This window comes from Scomber japonicus, chromosome 14 (assembly GCF_027409825.1).
Source record: "Scomber japonicus isolate fScoJap1 chromosome 14, fScoJap1.pri, whole genome shotgun sequence".
Lineage (NCBI taxonomy): Eukaryota > Metazoa > Chordata > Actinopteri > Scombriformes > Scombridae > Scomber > Scomber japonicus.
In genome coordinates, this window is record NC_070591.1 from 290547 (window position 1) to 311056 (window position 20510).

Below are 20510 nucleotides of genomic sequence, written 5' to 3' on the forward strand. Positions count from 1 at the left end.
TGCTAATACAAAGCTAACATGCTAATATACACACTTTACACACTTTGTCAGGAAAAGGTCCCCACACTGCAGTACCGTGTGTGACCTCTGGGGTTCACACACAGTCAGGAAAACCAACCTTGTGGGGGACCCGGGCCTATCAGGAGGCTGTTTGCTATTGAGTCCAATGCTCGTTACCATGGAAACCAGGAGTCGGTCCCCACAGGGTTGGTAATATGTCAGGTTTCGGTCCCCCACCAGGATAGAAAACAGACACACACACACATTACACACACATGTACACACACACACATTACACACACATGTACACACACACACATTACACACACACACACACACACATATATACACACTGTAACACACACGTGATGAAGATGATGATGATGATGATGATGATGATGATGAAGGCCCCTCCCTCTCTCCTCAGTATGACCTGTGCCAAGTGTAACCACGGTTTCTGCTGGCGGTGTCTGAACCATGGAAACCGACTCACAAAGATTACTACAACTGCTCCGCCATGGTTGGTCCCACACCGGTCACATGACCACACTCTTACTGGTGTTAACCCAGTTTAAACCCAGTATACCACTGGTTTACACACCAGTCTGAAAGCAGATTGAGACCAGTTCAACATCTGTTTAAACCAGGAAAGACAGTCTGCAAACCATTTTAAACCTAATCTGAAACCAGTTTAAAACCAGTTCAGTCTTAAACCGGTTGGAAACCAGTCTAACATTCTAAAACCTCTTCAAACCCAGTTTCAACGGTCTCCAACCTCTGCAAAATGCATTTCACAGTCTAAACTGGTTTAAACCTAGTCTGAAACCAGTTTAAAACCAGTCTAACATTCTGAAACAGTTTAAACCAGTTTTAAACCAGTCTAACATTCTGAAACCAGTTTAAACCAGTTTAAACCAGTCTAACATTCTGAAACCAGTTTAAACCAGTTTAAACCAGTCTAACATTCTGAAACCAGTTTAAAACCAGTCTAACATTCTGAAACTGGTTTTAATTGAGTCTGAAACCAGTTTAAACCAGTCTAACATTCTGAAACCAGTTTAAACCAGTATGCAGCTGGTTTCCTGACTGGTCTCCGTGTCTCTGCAGGTCAGTAAAGCAGCTCGTCAGGAGAAGAAGTTCCAGGATTATAACGAGAGATGCACCTTCCACCACCAGGCCAAGGTACGAGCTGCTGGTCCTGACCCGACCCCGAAGTCTCAGTAGAGTCTGAGAGTCTTAAAGAGTCCTAAAGAGTCTCAGAGTCTCACTGAGTCTCAGTAGAGTCTGAGAGTCCTAAAGGAGTCTTAGAGAGTCTCTCGTAGAGTCTGAGAGTCTTAAAGAGTCCTAAAGAGTCTTAGAGTCTCACTGAGTCCTCAGTAGAGTCTTAAAGAGTCTCAGTAGAGTCTCAGTAGAGTCTCAGTAGAGTCTGAGAGTCTTAAAGAGTCTCAGAAGAGTCTTAAAGACTCAGTAGAGTCTTAGAGTCTCAGTAGAGTCTTAAAGAGTCTCGTAGAGTCTTAAAGAGTCTCAAAGAGTCTTAGAGTCTCACTGAGTCTCAGTAGAGTCTGAGGAGTCTCAGTAGAGTCTTAGAGTCTCAGAGAGTCTCAGTAGAGTCTTAGAGTCTCAGAGAGTCTCAGTAGTCTTAGTGTAGAGTCTCAGTAGAGTCTCAGTGAGTCTCGTAGAGTCTTAAAGAATCTCAGGAGAGTCTTAAAGAGTCCTAAAGAGTCTTAGAGTCTCACTGAGTCTCAATAGTCCCTTAGTGTAGAGGTCTCAGTAGAGTCTCGTAGTCTTAAAGAGTCCCAGTAGAGTCTTAGAGTCTCACTAGAGTCTCAGTAGAGTCTCAGTAGAGTCTTAAAGAGTCTCAGTAGAGTCTCAAAGAGTCTCGTAGAGTGTCAGTAGAGTCTCAATAGAGTCTCAATAGAGTCTCAGTAGTCTTAAAGAGTCTCAGTAGAGTCTCAGTGGAGTCTTAAAGAGTCTCAGTTGAGTCTCAGTAGAGTCTCAAAGAGTCTCAGTAGAGTCTCAGTAGAGTCTTGTAGAGTCTCAGTAGTCTTAGTGTAGAGTCTCAGTGAGTCTCGTAGAGTCTTAAAGAATTCCTAAAGAGTCTTAGAGTCTCACTGAGTCTCAGTAGAGTCTTAAAGAGTCTCAGAGAGTCTCAGTAGAGTCTTAAAGTCTCAGTAGAGTCTTAAAGAGTCTTAAAGAGTCTCAGTAGAGTCTTAAAGAGTCTCAAAGAGTCTCAGTAGAGTCTCAGTAGAGTCTCAGTAGAGTCTCAGTAGTCTTAAAGAGTCTCAAAGAGTCTCAGTAGAGTCTTAAAGAGTCTCAGAGAGTCTCAGTAGTCTTAAAGAGTCTCAAAGAGACTCAGTAGAGTCTTAAAGAGTCTTAAAGAGTCTTAGAGTCTCAGAGAGTCTCATGAATCTGGTTTGTGTTGCAGGACTTCGCCATCAACCTGGAGAACAAGGGTTTCGTCCATTAATGAAGCTCTGCAGATGAAGTCTCTGACCTTCGTCATCGATGCCTGTAAGGTGCTGGCTCAGGCTCGTAAGGTAACTTCCTCCTCTTCTTCCTCCTCTTCCTCCACCTCCTCTTCTTCCTCATCTTCGTCCTCCTCCTCCTCCTCCTCCTCTTCCTCCTCCTCCTCTTCCTCCTCCTCCTCCTCCTCTTCCTCCTCCTCCTCTTCCTCCTCCTCCTCCTCCTCCTCTCCTTCTCCTCCTCTTCTTCCTCATCTTCGTCCTCCTCCTCCTCTTCCTCCTCCTCCTCTTCCTCCTCCTCCTGATCATGTGTTAACTGCTCCCCTGTCTGCAGGTCCTGGCCTACTCCTGCGTCTACAGTTACTACAACCAGGAGACGGAGAAGATGGACGTGATGGAGCAGCAGACGGAGGCTCTGGACCTGCACACCAACGCTCTGCAGATCCTGCTGGGTGAGACTCTTCATCTGACTGCATGACTGTCTGCTGTTTCTGTGGTCTGAACTGGTCTGACTGGTCTGAACTGGTCTGACTGGTCTGAACTGGTGTTGTCTGTGTCCTTAGAGGAGACCTCTGCTGCAGTGCACTGATCTGGCTTCATGTGTCCGGCTGCTCAAACCTGAACACCTGAACACCGGACTGGAACTGATCCGACGCATCCAGGAGCGCCTGCTGGCCATCCTGCAGCACTCCACCCAGGTACCCCGGTCTGAGGAGGGCCTGAAACCAGTCTGAAACCAGTCTGAGGAGGGCCCAAAACCAGTCTGAAACCAGTCTGAGGAGGGCCCAAAACCAGTCTGGAACCAGTCTGAGGAGGGCCTGAAACTGGTCTGAAACCAGTCTGAAACCAGTCTTGAGTCTCATTCACATTACAGACCCTAAAGCTCACTTCTTTAGTCTTTAAATGATGATGGTTCAGTTCATCCAGTAACATCAGATCATGAACGTGGACAACTTGTCTCTCAGCTTCACGTCTTTCTGTCCATCCAGGACTTCAGGGTGGGATACCAGTCCAAGAGCAGCCAGGAACCAGAATCCACTCAGGCCTCCAACCTGTCCAACAACACCGACGCCCAACAAAGTGTGAGTACCTCTCCAACCCTCCACCAATCACTGAGCCACCTCCTCTGATCCACACTGAACTGGTCTCTGCTGTGTCCTCAGGTCCAAGTCGGACCGAGCGTCGGACTCCGGAGACTCGGACAACAACAACAACACCGGAGAGGAAGGCGGCGAGGAGGCGGAGGACGAGGACGACGAGTACGACGAAGAGTACGTCCCCGAGTGGCACGAAGACTACGACGAGGACGACATCGACGAGGGACGACTTCTTCTCTGACGACGACGAGTCCGAGAACCTGGAGAGGGACTTCAGCCCCTTCGACTGAGCCGGGCGCAAAAACCAAACCCTGGGTAGCGAGGACTGAGAGGACACGTGGGGCCCGGCGCGGCCCCCCCTCCTCACAACCATCCGACGCCACCGAGGAACGTCAGGAACGATGGAGACGATCAGAGGGACGTCCTCCTCCACCTGAACCCCCCAAACCCCCCAAACACTGCTGCACTTGCTTTTCCACTTCCTGCATCTTACCTTCTGTGTTTTTATAACGTACGGCAGACGGCGAGGGACAAACCAGCTCTGAGGGACAAAAGTCAGAATCCAGAAATCTAAATTTAATCTGAACTTTATTTCAAAAGATAAAAAGTTTGACTTTAAAGTTGTGAAGAAGACTTTTAGTTTTTTAACCAGTTTGAGTCCAGTTTGAAACCTGTTCAGTTAGTCTGGAACCAGTTAAACCATTTAAACACAAGTCTTACATCACTTTAAGACCAGTCCAAAACCAGTTCAGTCTTTAACCAGTTAAAACCCAGTTTGAAACCAGTCTAAACTGGTATTAACCTTGTTTCAAACAGTCCTTAATCTGTCTGAAACGGGTTTAAGACCAGGTCTAATACCAGTGTGACCAGTCTCACACTCTAAAACTGAAACCACTTCAAACCCAGTTTGAACCCAGTATACAACTGGTTCACACACCAGTCTAAAATCAGATAGTGACCAAATCTGTCCTCAACCAGTAAAGGACATAATCTACAAACCAGTTTAAACCCAGTCTAAAATCATTTCAAAACTAGTTCAGTCAAAACCCAGTTTGAAACCAGTCAGAAAACTGTCTGAAACCAGTTTAAACCAGTCTCTAACCTCTATAAATGCATTTAAGACCAGTCCGAAACCAATTTGACACCAGTTTCACATTCTAAAACTGGTTTAAACCTAGTCTGAAACCACTTCAAAACCCAGTTTAAAACCAGTATACAACTGGTTTACTGAGACACAGTTTGGCACCCGACCCGACAGTCTTTAATGGGATACATTTGTTATTGGTCTCAGAACTTTTATTTTGGAAGGTTTCAGACTTAAACTTCCTGTTTTCAGATCCTGACTTTAATCTCAGATCGGGTTTCTCCTCCTAAAGCTCGGCTCAGTCCTGGTTTCGGGTTCTGGTCTCGAGGCTCGGCCCGGTTTCGGGTCTCGGTGGTTTTTGGTGTTTCTCGTCTGTCCGACAGCGATGATGATGATGATGATGATGAAGAAGATGATGAAGGGTGTTTGTTTCTTTCAGAGGAAGTTTGTTAGTTTAAAGGTTTCACTGAACAAAATGTTTGTTTCTGCTGCTTTTTTTCTTCTTTTTTGGGGAGATGGAAAAAAAAAAACCTTATAAAAAAAAAAGGGATAAATATTGAATCTGGAGACTTGTTGGTTCCTCCTCTCACTCTTCTTCTTTTTGTAATGTTCCTTTCATCACACGTTCTGCCTTGATTCTCTGTAAAGATGGAGGTTGCCTTCGTTTGAGAGTAGCAGCACTTCCTCTGTAACCGTCAGATTTAGATTTAATCAGATGAAAGTTGGTTTTTGTTTTTTTTACGTGTTATAAGAGTCGGATGTTTCTACGTCTGAAGAGTCGGATGTCGGATGTTTCTACGTCTGAAGAGTCGGATGTTTCTGCGTCTGAAGAGTCGGATGTTTCTACGTCTGAAGAGTCGGATGTTTCTACGTCTGAAGAGTCGGATGTTTCTGCGTCTGAAGAGTCGGATGTTTCTACGTCTGAAGAGTCGGATGTCGGATGTTTCGGCGTCTGAAGAGTCGGATGTCGGATGTTTCTGCGTCTGAACGAATCAAACCTGCACAGAGTCTGTATGAGGTGAAATCAGCCTCTGAAGTATCACTGCAATAACTGGTCGATCGTTTCGTCACCTGTTCTGTTTCCTGTCTTTGAAAAGGACGCTGAGGTGAGCTTCTCTTTCTGTTTGTTTGTTTTGCTGTCGAGACGTCGGCGTTCTGCGGGAGCGGAGGGAAGTCTGATGTTCCGGCTCCCTCTCGTTCTGCTGTAATTTTGAGAGATCCTATATTCATATTAATGTTCTATATAATGTTCTTTCTGGTTTCTTTGTTGGAGTCGAGCGACTTCAACCAGCAAACTAAATAAAAGCTTTTTCTGCTACGCTGCAGGACGCTTCTCATTTCATTCACACTTCTGGAGAGTCTGAGAGTTTATTACACAGATAACAAAGCATGGGAAAACATTATGACAGGTTGGTAAAGAGCACACCAGGGATAGATTTTTATTCCAGTTTAGTTTTAGTGAGTCGAACAGTCAATCTTTATTTATAAAGCACCAAATCCCAGCAGAGTCAAGTGAAGGCTCTTTCCACATAGAGCAGGTCTACTACACCGAACTCTTCAGGTTTCATTTAAAGAGACCCAACATTCCCACATGAGCAGCACTTGGTGACAGTGGAGAGAAAAAACTCCCTTTAACAGGAAGAACCCTCAGAACCAGAATCTGCTTGGACCGGTTGGAGTAGAGAGGAGAGAGGAAGGAGAGGAGGAGAGAGAGGAAGGAAAGGAGAAGAGAGGAAGGAAAGGAGAAGAGAGGAAGGAGAGAAGAGAGAGAGGAAGGAGAGGAGAGAGAGGAAGGAGAGGAGAGAGAGGAGAGAGAGGAAGGAGAGGAGAGAGAGGAAGGAGAGAGGAAGGAGAGGAGAGAGAGGAAGAAGAGGAGAGAGAGGGAGGAGAGGAGAGAGAGGAAGGAGAGAGGAAGGAGGAGAGAGAGAGGAAGGAGAGGAGAGAGAGGAAGGAGAGGAGAGAGAGAGGAAGGAGAGGAGAGAGAGGAAGGAGAGAGGAAGGAGAGGAGAGAGAGGAAGGAGGGAAGGAGAGAGAGGAAGGAGAGGAGAGAGAGGAAGGAGAGGAGAGAGAGGAGAGAGAGAGGAAGGAGAGGAGAGAGAGAGGAAGGAGGGAAGGAGAGAGAGGAAGGAGAGGAGAGAGAAGCACATTGAAGGTCCAGGACTGGAATCCGTCATCCGGACGTCTCCAGGCCCAGATTACCTGTGAGACCAGAAAGCACAGACAACTCCGGGGAAGAAGTTTAGCTTATTGATGCATTAATAGAACATGAATGTTAATGGATATAGATGGATGGATAGAGAGAGAGAGGGAGGGAGGAGGAGAGAGGATAGATGGATGGATAGAGAGAGAGAGAGAGGGAGGAGGAGAGAGGATAGATGGATGGATAGAGAGAGAGAGGGAGGAGGAGAGAGGATAGATGGATGGATAGAGAGAGAGAGGGAGGAGGAGAGAGGATAGATGGATGGATAGAGAGAGAGAGGGAGGAGGAGAGAGGATAGATGGATGGATGGATAGAGAGAGAGAGGAAGGAGGAGAGAGGATAGATGGATGGATAGAGAGAGAGAGGGAGGAGGAGAGAGGAGCCCAGTGCATCATGGGAGTCCCCCGGCAGTCTAAGCCTATAGCAGCATAAACTAGGAGCTGGAACCCCAACTAGAAGCTTTATCACAAAGGAACGTTTGAAGCCTCTTAAACGTAGGGAGGGTGATGAAGTAGTTTTAGTGTTTCTGTAGTTGTAGTCTTAGTTTCAGGTTTCAGGAGGAAAGCTTTGATTAGTAGAAGCTGTAAAGGATGAAATAAGACATACTACCTCAACTTTGTGTTTATTATCGAGGTCATGGTGGCGTCTGTGCTGTGATGCATTATATTGAGAAGTGTTCCTAATAGTTTGCCCCCCCCCCCCCCCCTCCCCATGTACTTTAATGGAGTGGACACAATATTAGGGACACTTTTCAGTATAATGTACCCCAGTAATCTACAAAAACCCAGTTTGAAACCAGTCAGAAAACTGTCTGAAACCGGTTTAACCAGTCTCTAACCTCTATGAATGCATTTAAGACCAGTCCAAAACCAAAGGTGTTTTGGACCCCCCCCCCCCCCCCACACACACACACACACACACACACACACACACTATGACCTCAATAATAAAGTAGAAGGTGGAATAATTACCTTTCTGACAATGTCAACAAAAACTGAATTCATATTCCTAATAAAAGAAGACTGGAAGGAAAGAAGGAAGGAAAGAAGGAAGGAAGGAAGGAAGGAAAGAAGGAAAAGAAGACAGGAAGGAAAATGGGCTGGGTGATCTCAGATGACAAAGACTCTTTAAAACAGGTTCAGAATCGTGTGTCAGTTTTATTCTGTTTGTGAAAATGTAATAAAAGCAAATTTCTCTGTTTACACTTTACATCCGAACTATTCCACAAAGGTTTTATGAGGCTGCAGGTGAACACATGACCAATCCAAGGTTTTTATAGTTTTGAAATTTTTCTTTAGTTTTTATTTTTATTTAGTTTTTCAGTTTGCTTTTTTATTTCAGTTCAGTTTCAGTGAGTTCAACGAATGATTTAGTAGTTTTAGTTTGGTTTTATTTTGAGGAATTGACTATTTTCAGTTTAGTTTTAGTTTTTCAGGTATTCAGAGAAAGTCTTGACTCGTAGAAGCTGAAAAGGATGAAAGAATGTGTGACACCAAATATGTTTTATCATCAAGTCTTTTTAATTTTATTCTTTAACCGGCTGCTGCAGGACAGGAAGTAACCAAGGGAGAACATGAAACTGAATTTATCTGCAGTTAAGTTTAGTTTAGTTTTAGTTAGTTTTACATTCTTCATTTTAGTTTTTATTTTCATTTCAGTTTACTAAATTATTTTTTCATTGCTAGTTTTAGTTTTAGTGAACTGTAATAACCCTGGACCAATCAACTGTCTGAAGACTGAGATCAGCTGATCAGATGAAGAAAGGTGAAGGTGAAGCTCTGCAGACATGTTCTGAACCTTTGTGGACGTTCCTGCTTCAGAGCAGACGGCAGGAACAGATGAAAGCACAGTGACGGTCCGTAGAGATGATGTCATGCAGGTAAAACGTAATAATAAACACAAATGGGATTTTGAGAAGTGTGTGTGTGTGTGTGGGGGGGGGGGGGGGGGGGGCATGTCCTCCCTGATGGAGCCTGATGAAGAGAAGGATGAACGAGTATAAAGTGATTGTGTTTGAACAGAGCAACCCTGAACCTGATAAACAGCTCTGCTCACACAGACCTAGTGGAGTGATGGAGGTTTCCACTATCACCCCCCCCCCCCCCCCCCTCCTCCAAAGTTCACTTTAATCTCAAAGAACTGACAGTCACCGGATCATTTTTCAGTGTAATATTAATAAAATGACTGAAGTGAGAATATAAATATTAAATGTAATTCTCATGTTTGGCCATGTGGTGGCGGTAATGCGCTGATTGGTTGTGTTTACGGCCGCTAATAAAACCGCAGAAGAAGAAGCAGCAGCAGCAGCTGGGAGCATGCAGCTGCAGCTTGTTGTTGTTTTTATTTCAGGAAGAAACAAATAAAAACAGTTTGTTGACTTTTTTAAAAAGTTTAAATGAAACCGGAAACGTTACTGAAGCGTTAGCTGATGAGTTTCCGCGTGAAGCTGCGTGTTTCTGAGTGTTAGCCGTTAGCTTCGTTAGCTCCGTTAGCCTGCCGGGACTTCCGGGGAAGATGGGCCGAGGAGAGGCTCCGACCCGCGGCCGCCACCCGCCTGGCCCCCCGGGGGACGACATGGGCCCTCCGCCGGGATGGGGCCCCCCTCCACCGGGAGGCTGGGGCCCTCCGCCTCCAGAAGGATGGCCCCTGCCTCCTGAGGAATGGGGCCCCCCGCCACCGGGAGGATGGGGCCCCCCCACCTCCTGAGGAATGGGGCCCCCCCACCACCGGGAGGCTGGGGACCCCCGCCGCCCGGTGGATGGGGTCCCCCGCCACCAGAGTGGGGCCCGAGGAGACCTCTGTCCCCTGACTGGGGACCGAGAGGACCACCACCGCCAGGCTGGGGGCCCCATCCAGATGACTGGCTGCGCCCCCCTGAGGACTGGGGCCCCTTACCAGAGGACTGGAGGCCCCCCCACCCAGAGGAATGGAGGCTTCACTGTGAAGCCTGGAGGAGGTACCGTGAAGAATGGAGGCACCCGGAGGACTGGGGCCCCGACCGGCCGCTCCCTCCCCATGGCTGGGGGCCTCCCGGTTGGGGTCCGGAGGGGCCACCTGAGCCGTGGGGCCCTGAGCCCGGACCTGTCCCTGTCCCTCCCCCGCCTCTGCCCCCCCCTCCTCCCGTCGCCTTGCCTCCTGCGGACCCTGCAGCCTACGGACCCGTGCCGGTGCCACCGGGCCCCCCACCGCCGGCCTGTGTCCCTCCATTCGGCTTCCCGGCGTTCCCCCCCCCCCACCTGGCCCGGAGAGGTGAGCTGTGATTGGTTATTGATCAGCTGTTTGTCACTTCATAGTTTATATTTATATATTCAGTGTTTCAGACTCTAGAGAGACTGTGGTGGGGAGGGTTCAGTCCGATCCGGTTTCGGTCCGATCCTTCGGGGGGGGGGGGGGGTCAAAACTCATTTTCATTGAGGGGCCACAGACAGCCTGATGTGGTCTGATGTGGGTCGGACTGGACTCTGAAGGATGTTTTAAATGTCTAGCTTTACTCGGCTGGACTTGGTCTAAGCACCACGGTGCAGTTTAGTAGCTTGGTAGCCATGGCAACGGTTCTGTAGCTTGGTAGCCATGGCAACGGTTCGGACTCTTGTGTCTGACGTCACACTCATGACTCTTCCAGTGATTGATCTTCTTTGTTTTATATAAAGAAAGCTCATCTCCACCTGTTGGTTCCTGCTCATCTCCACCTGTCATGTCTCACTCCCGCCAGCGGAGGGCGCCACCGTCACACTGCTGTCATTCATTATTGATCGGCTTCACTAGACTCCATCATCTTTGTCTTTATATTTATATTTATATATTTATATATTTCTATGTGTGTGTTTGTTCAGACGGTGCCTGTTGTGGAGGAAGTGATGCCGAACCCGCCTCCAGACCAGCCGGAGTGGGTGAGTCCAAACTGCTGTTCACTTTAGTTTCCTTCCTTCCTTCCTTCCTTCCTTCCTTCCTTCCTTCCTACCTAACACCATATCAACTAGTTAGGCATGATCTTACATCCTTCCTTCCTTCCTTCCTTCCTTCCTTCCTTCCTTCCTTCCTTCCTACCTAACACCATATCAACTAGTTAGGCATGATCTTCCTTCCTTCCTTCCTTCCTTCCTTCCTTCCTTCCTTCCTTCCTACCTAATGGAATACTATTGTTTCTGTTTTTCTTCTTCAGATCAAAGCTTTGATTTCAGCTCCCGGTTCTGATTCGACGCCGGCTGACTTAAAGACGGCCAATAAGACGTCAGAGGAGCCGCCTATCACTCAAACTCCTGCTGTTGAGCCCGCCCCCCCGCCTGTAGCCCCGCCCCCCTCCAAACCCAGACCTGAACCCTCGAGGAGCTCCAAGCCCTTCGGCCTGCTGGGAAAACGCACGTTTGAAAAGTACGATGTGAAATGTATTGGTGGGTTATTTGGGGGGGGGGGGGGGTTCTGGACCCGGAGGTTCGATTCCCGGCTGCTCCGGTCCGCGTGTTGGTGTGTCCTTGGGCACGACGCTTAGCCCCAAATTGCTCCCGTTGCTATGCCAACGGTGTATGAATGTGTGTGCGTGGTTAGCTTCCTGTGTGTGAAAGAGCTCCGAGTCATCACTACTAGATATATAATATATTATTATTATATTATAATCTCATTTATTAAGTCATGTGACCGACTCTCCTCGTGTCCTCAGGCCTCCGCCGGGAAGATCCACCGGCATCATCTCCTTCGTCGGGGTAAGACGCCGTCATGTGACCCATGACTTATATTATAATGTATAACTATAAATATAACTTATGATAATTAGAGACTTCCTGTTTGTTAATTAGAGACTTCCTGTTTGTTAATTAGAGACTTCCTGTTTGTTAATTAGAGACTTCCTGTTTGTTAATTAGAGACTTCCTGTTTGTTAATTAGAGACTTCCTGTTTGTTAATTAGAGACTTCCTGTTTGTTAATTAGAGACTTCCTGTTTGTTAATCAGTGACTTCCTGTTTGTTCATTAGAGACTTCCTGTTTGTTAATCAGTGACTTCCTGTTTGTTAATCAGTGACTTCCTGTTTGTTCCTCAGCCGAGTTTCGGATACATCGAGAGAGAAGATCTGGAGAAGTTCACGTTCAGCTTTCCGGCGTTCTTCGGGAACCCGAAGGCGATGGTGCCCGGAGTCCGAGTTCACTTCACGGCCTGCAGGGAGAAGGTGAGCCGACTGGTCTATACTGGGTTATACTGGTTAACCACTTAATACACATCCATGTTTTTTATGCTGTTAGCCTAAACGACATGCCCAAGTTGTGAGCAGCACAGATCCCACATAGTTTGAGACTCAGAGATGTGTCTGGTATCATTGGAAAGGAAACACTCTCAGGATTCTTGTAAAAGTGTCTGTGTGATTCTGTGACTTACTGACAAAGAGTGGCAGAGGTTACAATGATGGGGTTGTTTACTCGCCCATAGGTTTGCCTATACAATGACATGTGTACAGACATTCAGGGACCTCTCAGGGTTAGGGGTCAGGGACCTCTCAGCAGGATATAGACACAATGAGGCCACAGCCACAGGTCTTGGCTTCATGCAGTCCAAATTTGGAGTCAAAAGACCAAAAGATGAATTTTTCAGAGTTATTTTTCAACAGGTATGTCCATGCGTTTTCCTCAGGTCCTTTTTGGAGACTCCAAATGGACACTTGGTTACCATGGTTACCAAAGCTGTATAACCACAATCAAACACCTATAACTTCACATCCCCTTTGCCTACAATCAAAATTGAATGAATGAGGAGAATCTAAGGTTTCCAACGATGTACGGCATGAATATACATGTTTAAGGGTTGGTGTTTAAAACATCCAGAAGAACGTGTGGTTACCTCCTAACATCCGGTCCGTCCCGTAGACGGATCAGCGTGCGTTAAGTGGTTAACGTGTTTATTTATTATTTATTGTGTTTTTTCTGTTTTTCGATATTAAAGCTGAACAGTTTGATAGCGACGGACGTGAAAGTGGCTCCGGGTGGAACCGAGAACGTCGACACGGAGATCTACGAGGCCGTCGTCAGTCAGCCCATCTCAGAGCCGCAGGTCAGACTCCAACCCCTCCTTCCTGTTTCCTGTTTCCTGTTTCCTGTTTCCTGTTTGTAGTTTTCCTGTTTTTGGTTTTTTAGGTTTTTAGTTTTTGGGTTTTTATTTTTTTCATTTTTCATTTTTTTAGTTTTTCAGATGTTTATTCTCCTTTGTTTTCGTGTCACTGAGCCTGTTGGACACTAAATGACAGGAACAGTTAGAGTAACACTAAATGACAGGAACAGTTAGAGTAACACTAAATGACAGTAACAGTCAGAGTAACACTAAATGACAGGAACAGTCAGAGTAACACTAAATGACAGGAATAGTTAGAGTAACACTAAATGACAGGAACAGTTAGAGTAACACTAAATGACAGGAATAGTTAGAGTAACACTAAATGACAGGAACAGTTAGAGTAACACTAAATGACAGGAATAGTTAGAGTAACACTAAATGACAGTAACAGTCAGAGTAACACTAAATGACAGGAACAGTTAGAGTAACACTAAATGACAGGAACAGTTAGAGTAACACTAAATGACAGAAACAGTTAGAGTTACACTAAATGACAGGAACAGTCAGAGTTACACTAAATGACAGGAACAGTTAGAGTAACACTAAATGACAGGAACAGTTAGAGTAACACTAAATGACAGGAACAGTCAGAGTAACACTAAATGACAGAAACAGTTAGAGTTACACTAAATGACAGGAACAGTCAGAGTTACACTAAATGACAGGAACAGTTAGAGTAACACTAAATGACAGGAACAGTCAGAGTAACACTAAATGACAGGAACAGTCAGAGTAACACTAAATGACAGGAATAGTTAGAGTAACACTAAATGACAGGAACAGTTAGAGTAACACTAAATGACAGGAATAGTTAGAGTAACACTAAATGACAGTAACAGTCAGAGTAACACTAAATGACAGGAACAGTTAGAGTAACACTAAATGACAGGAACAGTTAGAGTAACACTAAATGACAGAAACAGTTAGAGTTACACTAAATGACAGGAACAGTCAGAGTTACACTAAATGACAGGAACAGTCAGAGTAACACTAAATGACAGGAACAGTCAGAGTAACACTAAATGACAGTAACAGTCAGAGTTACACTAAATGACAGGAACAGTTAGAGTAACACTAAATGACAGGAAGAGTTAGAGTTACACTAAATGACAGGAACAGTTAGAGTTACACTAAATGACAGGAACAGTCAGAGTAACACCAAATGACAGTAACAGTCAGAGATGACAGTAACAGTCAGAGTAACACCAAATGACAGTCAGAGTAACCCTAAATGACAGGAACAGTTAGAGTGACAGTAACAGTTAGAGTAACACTAAATGACAGGAACAGTTAGAGTGACAGTAACAGTTAGAGTAACACTAAATGACAGTAGGCTAACAGTCAGAGTTACACTAAATGACGGTAACCCTGCTGATTTCCTGGTTGCAGCCCGGCGAGCGGCAGTACCCGGGTCAGGTCCACGTGGACATCGGCCAGCTGCGGACCAACCTGACGTTCGACAGGAAGGACAGCTCGGTGACGCTGCTGAAGGACGACCAGGTGCTCATCAACCTGCTGACCGACATCGTCACCGAGAAGAGACGAGCCACCAACATCAAACCCAAGATCCCAGCGACCTTCGGCGTCACCAAGGAGACCCGAGAGACGGTGAGGAGCCCGACACCAGAACACTAGAACACCAGAACATCAGAACATCAGAACATCAGAACACCAGAACATCAGAACACTAGAACACTAGAACACCAGAACACCAGAACACTAGAACACCAGAACACCAGAACACTAGAACACTAGAACACCAGAACACTAGAACACCAGAACACCAGAACACTAGAACACTAGAACACCAGAACACCAGAACACTAGAACACTAGAACACCAGAACACTAGAACACCAGAACACCAGAACATCAGAACACCAGAACACCAGAACACCAGAACACCAGAACCTCAGAACCTCAGAACACCAGAACACCAGAACACCAGAACACCAGAACACTAGAACACCAGAACACCAGAACACCAGAACACCAGAACACTAGAACACCAGAACACCAGAACACTAGAACACTAGAACACCAGAACACCAGAACACTAGAACACCAGAACACCAGAACACTAGAACACCAGAACACCAGAACACCAGAACACTAGAACACCAGAACACCAGAACACTAGAACACCAGAACACCAGAACACTAGAACACCAGAACACCAGAACACTAGAACACCAGAACCTCAGAACACCAGAACCTCAGAACCTCTACAGAGAACCTCTCAGCAGCTCACTGGTTCAGATCCAGAGCGTTAGGGAACGAATCTAAAACCGTTTGACTCAACCTGACTAAAACAACCCTCCTTTCCTTCTTTCTTTCCTTCCTTCCTCTCTCCCTCCCTTCCTTCCTTCTGTCCTTCCTTCCTTCCTTCCTTTACTCCCTTCTGTCTTTCCTCCCCCCTACCTTCTTTCCTCTGTCCTTCTTTCTTTCCTTCCTCCCTTCCTCTTTTCCTTTCTCCCTCCCTCGCTCGCTCCTACCTTCCTTCTTTCCTCGGTCCTCCCTTCCTCTTTTCCTTTCCTCTTTTCCTTTCCTCTCCCCTTTCGCCTTCTTGTTCATATACTAGTCAGTATATCATGCAGTACAGTGAATATCTGTGCTATCTGAGACCACGGAGGGATGTATTTTATCAGAGTTTTGTGTGAAACCATTAAGAATAAAAACATTTAGTTGTTTTTTAATATTAAATTATAAATAATTGTATAATTTAATATAACTTCAACAGCTCAGGGACATCAAGCCACATTGTTAGTGCAGCTTTTTTCATCATCAACTTAAAATAATGTTTTTTAATGAAGGGGTGGAACTTTTATTATCCAATTAATCAATCAAATGATACCTTTCCACTAAATTACCCTCAGTTGCTATAAATTCCCATTTAATTCCCATGGAAAGTTTCCAATTTGGAATATTTCCAAAATTCCCCAGCTTAACTTCCCATGGAGATATACCATAAATTCCCCCCCCCCCCCTTTACAACCCTATTATTGATGCATCATTTCTCTCATTTCTCTTTCTTACTGCGCGGCTGATTTTCCATTCATTGACAAAAGAAGTCAGATGAACTTTAAAAATCTGAAAGTCAACATTTAACATGAATGTCTAACAGTGTAGAGCGAGTAGGGTGAAGCTCAGCTGCCTGTATGAGAGGAAGAGGAAGTTATTTCATGCTGCAGTGTGTGTTGCTCAGCTCCTCTCGTTAGCCGCTGCTAACGGGAGCAGCGGCTCTCTCCTCTCCTTCCTCTCTCTCCTCTCTCTCCTCTCCTTCCTCTCTCTCCTCTCCTTCCTCTCTCTCCTCTCCTTCCTCTCCTTCCTCTCTCCTCTTTCCTTCCTCTCCTTCCTCTTCCTCTCTCTCCTCTCCTTCCTCTCTCTCCTCTCCTTCCTCTCTCTCCTCTCCTTCCTCTCTCTCCTTCCTCTCTCTCCTCTCCTTCCTCTCCTCCTCTCCTTCCTCTCTCTCCTCTCCTTCCTCTCTCCTTCCTCTCCTTCCTCTCTCCTTCCTTCCTCTCTCTCCTCTCTCCTCTCCTTCCTCTCTCTCCTCTCTCCTCTCCTTCCTCTCCTCTCCTTCCTCTCTCTCCTCTCCTTCCTCTCTCCTTCCTCTCCTTCCTCTCTCTCTCTCCTCTCCTTCCTCTCTCTCTCCTCTCCTTCCTCTCTTCCTCTCTCTCCTCTCCTTCCTCTCTCTCTCCTCTCCTTCCTCTCTCTCCTCTCTCCTCTTTCCTTCCTCTCTCTCCTCTTTCCTTCTTCTCCTCCTCTCCTTCCTCTCTCCTCTCTCCTTCCTCTCTCTCCTCTCTCCTTCCTCTCTCTCCTCTTTCCTTCCTCTCCTTCCTCTCCTTCCTCTCTCCTCTCTCCTTCCTCTCCTTCCTCTCCTTCCTCTCTCCTCTCTCCTTCCTCTCTCCTCTCCTTCCTCTCTCCTCTCCTTCCTCTCTCCTCTCTCCTTCCTCTCTCTCCTCTCTCCTTCCTCTCTCTCCTCTTTCCTTCCTCTCTTTCCTCTCTCCTCTCCTTCCTCTCTCTCCTCTCCTTCCTCTCTCTCCTCTCCTTCCTCCCTCTCTCCTTCCTCTCCTTCCTCTCTCCTTCCTCTCCTTCCTCTCTCCTTCCTCTCTCCTTCCTCTCTCTCCTCTCCTTCCTCTCTCCTTCCTCTCTCTCCTCTCCTTCCTCTCTTTCCTCTCTCCTCTCCTTCCTCTCTCTCCTCTATCCTTCCTTTCTCTCCTCTATCCTTCCTTTCTCTCCTCTCTCCTCTCCTTCCTCTCTCTCCTTTCCTTCCTCTCTCCTTCCTCTCTCTCCTCTCCTTCCTCTCTCTCCTTTCCTTCCTCTCTCCTTCCTCTCTCTCCTCTCCTTCCTCTCTCTCCTCTCCTTCCTCTCTCTCCTCTCCTTCCTCTCTCTCCTCTCTCTCCTCTCCTTCCTCTCTCTCCTCTATCCTTCCTTTCTCTCCTCTATCCTTCCTTTCTCTCCTCTCTCTCCTCTCCTTCCTCTCTCTCCTTTCCTTCCTCTCTCCTTCCTCTCTCTCCTCTCCTTCCTCTCTCCTCTCCTCTCCTCTCTCTCTCCTCTCCTTCCTCTCTCCTCTCCTCTCCTTCCTCTCTCTCCTCTCTACTCCAACCGGTCCTTCTACACAAGAAGCTTAGAGCGCCTCCTAGTGGCTGAAACTAGACTACACAGCTCAGTGACATCATGGAGGTCTCAGATTACTTGGGTGTATTTTAGTGACGCTGCTCCTTTAAATCTCTGCAGGGCTTCATCGTCAGCCTGGACGACATCGAAGGCGTCATCAAGTCCGAGGAACACGGCGAGCTCACCTTCGACATCAAGGAGAACTTCAGCGACATCGAGTTCACCTCAGAGGACATCAACGAGGAAGTGGAGTTCACCGCCCTCTTGGTGAGCACTTCCTGTTTCATTTCCATACTGTGAAGATTTCCTTTTCCATTTCCTCCATCTGGTTTCCCATAGTGTTTGTTGTGGTCTTATATTATATGTAAGAGTCTCCATAACGCAGATCTCGTCAACTATCCCATCCAGTTCTCCTCCTCTCCTTCCTCTCTCTCCTCTCCTTCCTCTCTCTTCTCTCCTTCCTCTCTCTCCTCTCCTTCCTCTCTCTCCTCTCCTTCCTCTCTCTCCTCTCCTTCCTCTCTCTCCTCTCCTCTCCTTCCTCTCTCCTCTCCTTCCTCTCTCCTCCTCTCCTTCCTCTCTCTCCTCTCCTTCCTCTCTCTCCTCTCCTTCCTCTCTCTCCTCTCCTTCCTCTCTCCTCTCTCCTTCCTCTCTCCTCTCTCCTTCCTCTCTCTCCTCTCTCCTTCCTCTCTCTCCTTTCCTTCCTCTCTCTCTCCTCTCCTTCCTCTCTCTCCTTTCCTTCCTCTCTCTCCTTTCCTTCCTCTCTCTCTCCTCTCCTTCCTCTCTCTCCTCTCCTTCCTCTCTCTCTCCTCTCCTTCCTCTCTCTCCTCTCCTTCCTCTCTCTCCTTTCCTTCCTCTCCTCCTCTCCTTCCTCTCCTTCCTCTCTCTCCTCTCCTTCCTCTCTCCTCTCCTTCCTCTCTCTCCTCTCCTTCCTCTCTCTCCTCTCCTTCCTCTCTCCTCTCCTTCCTCTCTCTCCTCTCCTTCCTCTCTCTCCTTTCCTTCCTCTCCTCCTCTCCTTCCTCTCTCTCTTCTCCTTCCTCTCTCTCCTTTCCTTCCTCTCCTCCTCTCCTTCCTCTCTCTCTTCTCCTTCCTCTCTCTCCTCTCTCTCCTCTCCTTCCTCTCTCTCTCCTCTCCTTCCTCTCTCTCTCCTCTCCTTCCTCTCTCTCTCCTCTCCTTCCTCTCTCTCCTTTCCTTCCTCTCTCTCCTCTCCTTCCTCTCTCTCTTCTCCTTCCTCTCTCTCTCCTCTCCTTCCTCTCTCTCTTCTCCTTCCTCTCTCTCTCCTCTCCTTCCTCTCTCTCCTCTCCTTCCTCTCTCTCTCCTCTCCTTCCTCTCTCTCCTCTCCTTCCTCTCTCTCCTCTCTCTCTCCTCTCCTTCCTCTCTCTCCTCTCTCCTTCCTCTCTCTCCTTTCCTTCCTCTCCTCCTCTCCTTCCTCTCTCTCCTCTCTCCTTCCTCTCTCTCCTCTGTCTCCTCTCCTTCCTCTCCTCCTCTCCTTCCTCTCTCTCCTCTGTCTCCTCTCCTTCCTCTCCTCCTCTCCTTCCTCTCTCTCCTCTATCCTTCCTTTCTCTCCTCTATCCTTCCGTTTTTTGAAGCTGCCAGTAAAATCTTGATCTTGTAGCGGTCCTCATCTGGAATGTTTGATTAGTACATCCAAAATAAAGTGCAATGCATGTTTTAGGCGTCTCAAAATGTCATTCAACCCCTCCCGCACACATCTTCCCAAAATCTCCTAATTTTGTTACAATGCCAAAAAATATGTGTGTGACCCCCCCACAGTCTCCAGCAGGGTTGTCTGGTGATGCTGATCTTCCCTTTTTCATTTTAGGTGTAATAAAGAATCTTACAATGCCTCCACATTCTGGAGTTGCTAGTTGTTTTGCTGTGTTTCAATCATATCATGCCACGTATCTTCAGTGATTACCACAGACTGTATAGAAGAAATGGACGTCACCCAATTTCAGGTGCATGCTGGGAAAAATAAAAACATGGATTCTACTTATATGGGCATGAGGCGGGGACATGGGGGCGGAGCGGGGAGGTTGCTATGGTTACGAGGGCTGGATCTCGAGGACATTGGTCAATCAACCTGTCAATCAGGACGTAGCCACGCCCTAATGCATACCCTGCTTTATCGTCACATATAAAATCAGGGAGGCCAAAATGTCCCAAATGAACATCATACTGCATTGAAGAAGGCTTTAAACTAGCGATTGAGACCATAAACACATTTTGAAAACGTTTACTGAGGTTAGAAATCAAGTGAGAAGTTGGTGAATTCTCCATTGACTTGTATAGAGACGGTCGCCCCCTGGTGGCCTTTTGATAGAATGCAGCTCTAAGTTACTTCCTGGTTGGACCGGAGCTCCCCGCCTGGTTATAACCTCATTGAGTTCTTTTCCCCACTAAAAAATGTTTTGTTTTTAAATGTCAGCTGAGATCGGGGAAGAAGGCGATCCGGATCCGCCGGGTGAAGGAGCCGCTCCTCCTGACGCTCTGCAGCGCCACCGCCGCCGCAGCAGCCGAGGAGGAGGAGTTCGCCGCCGCTAACAGTAACCATGACGACCGGCAGCTGAGAGCGAGAGCCAACGCCAAGCTGGAGCTGGGAAGCAAAATGGTGCTCGACCCCGAGCTGTACGAGGGCGTCGTCAGCCAGCCGATCATCGAGCCCACGGTGAGACGCTCACTTTGCTTATACTAATAATTACTAAATGTTTCCTGGTCTCCATGGTAACCAGATGAAATGTAATATTTAGAACAATAGTATTCCATTAGCTTTATTTAATATAAAAGTTATAATGTAAGATCATGCCACACTAGTTGATATGGTGTTACGTAGGAAGGAAGGAAGGAAGGAAGGAAGGAAGGATGTAAGATCATGCCAAACTAGTTGATATGGTGTTAGGTAGGAAGGAAGGAAGGAAGGAAGGAAGGAAGGATGTAAGATCATGCCAAACTAGTTGA

The 20510-nt window shown here is 46.9% G+C and overlaps 2 protein-coding genes across 2 annotated transcripts in view; both read left to right on the top strand.

Annotated features, from left to right (window-relative positions):
• The window catches only part of LOC128373208 (cullin-9), a gene marked incomplete at its 5' end in the record, with an annotated part of 49993 nt that extends 45189 nt beyond the window's left edge, over positions 1 to 4804 (top strand). Inside the window, 6 exon segments of the mRNA XM_053333505.1 lie at positions 2797 to 2942; positions 3031 to 3160; positions 3452 to 3535; positions 3537 to 3544; positions 3626 to 3782; positions 3784 to 4804. Of these exon segments, the coding sequence (XP_053189480.1) occupies positions 2797 to 2942; positions 3031 to 3160; positions 3452 to 3535; positions 3537 to 3544; positions 3626 to 3782; positions 3784 to 3849 (591 nt within the window).
• A 4748-nt stretch (positions 4805 to 9552) lies between these two features.
• The window catches only part of LOC128373210 (uncharacterized), a 17361-nt gene continuing 6403 nt past the window's right edge, over positions 9553 to 20510 (top strand). The window contains exons 1-9 of the mRNA XM_053333506.1: positions 9553 to 10092; positions 10677 to 10733; positions 11006 to 11214; positions 11501 to 11543; positions 11879 to 12004; positions 12772 to 12879; positions 14329 to 14547; positions 17676 to 17822; positions 19981 to 20220. Coding sequence (XP_053189481.1) covers positions 9553 to 10092; positions 10677 to 10733; positions 11006 to 11214; positions 11501 to 11543; positions 11879 to 12004; positions 12772 to 12879; positions 14329 to 14547; positions 17676 to 17822; positions 19981 to 20220 — 1689 coding nt within the window. The remainder of the gene's footprint in view (positions 10093 to 10676; positions 10734 to 11005; positions 11215 to 11500; positions 11544 to 11878; positions 12005 to 12771; positions 12880 to 14328; positions 14548 to 17675; positions 17823 to 19980; positions 20221 to 20510) is intronic.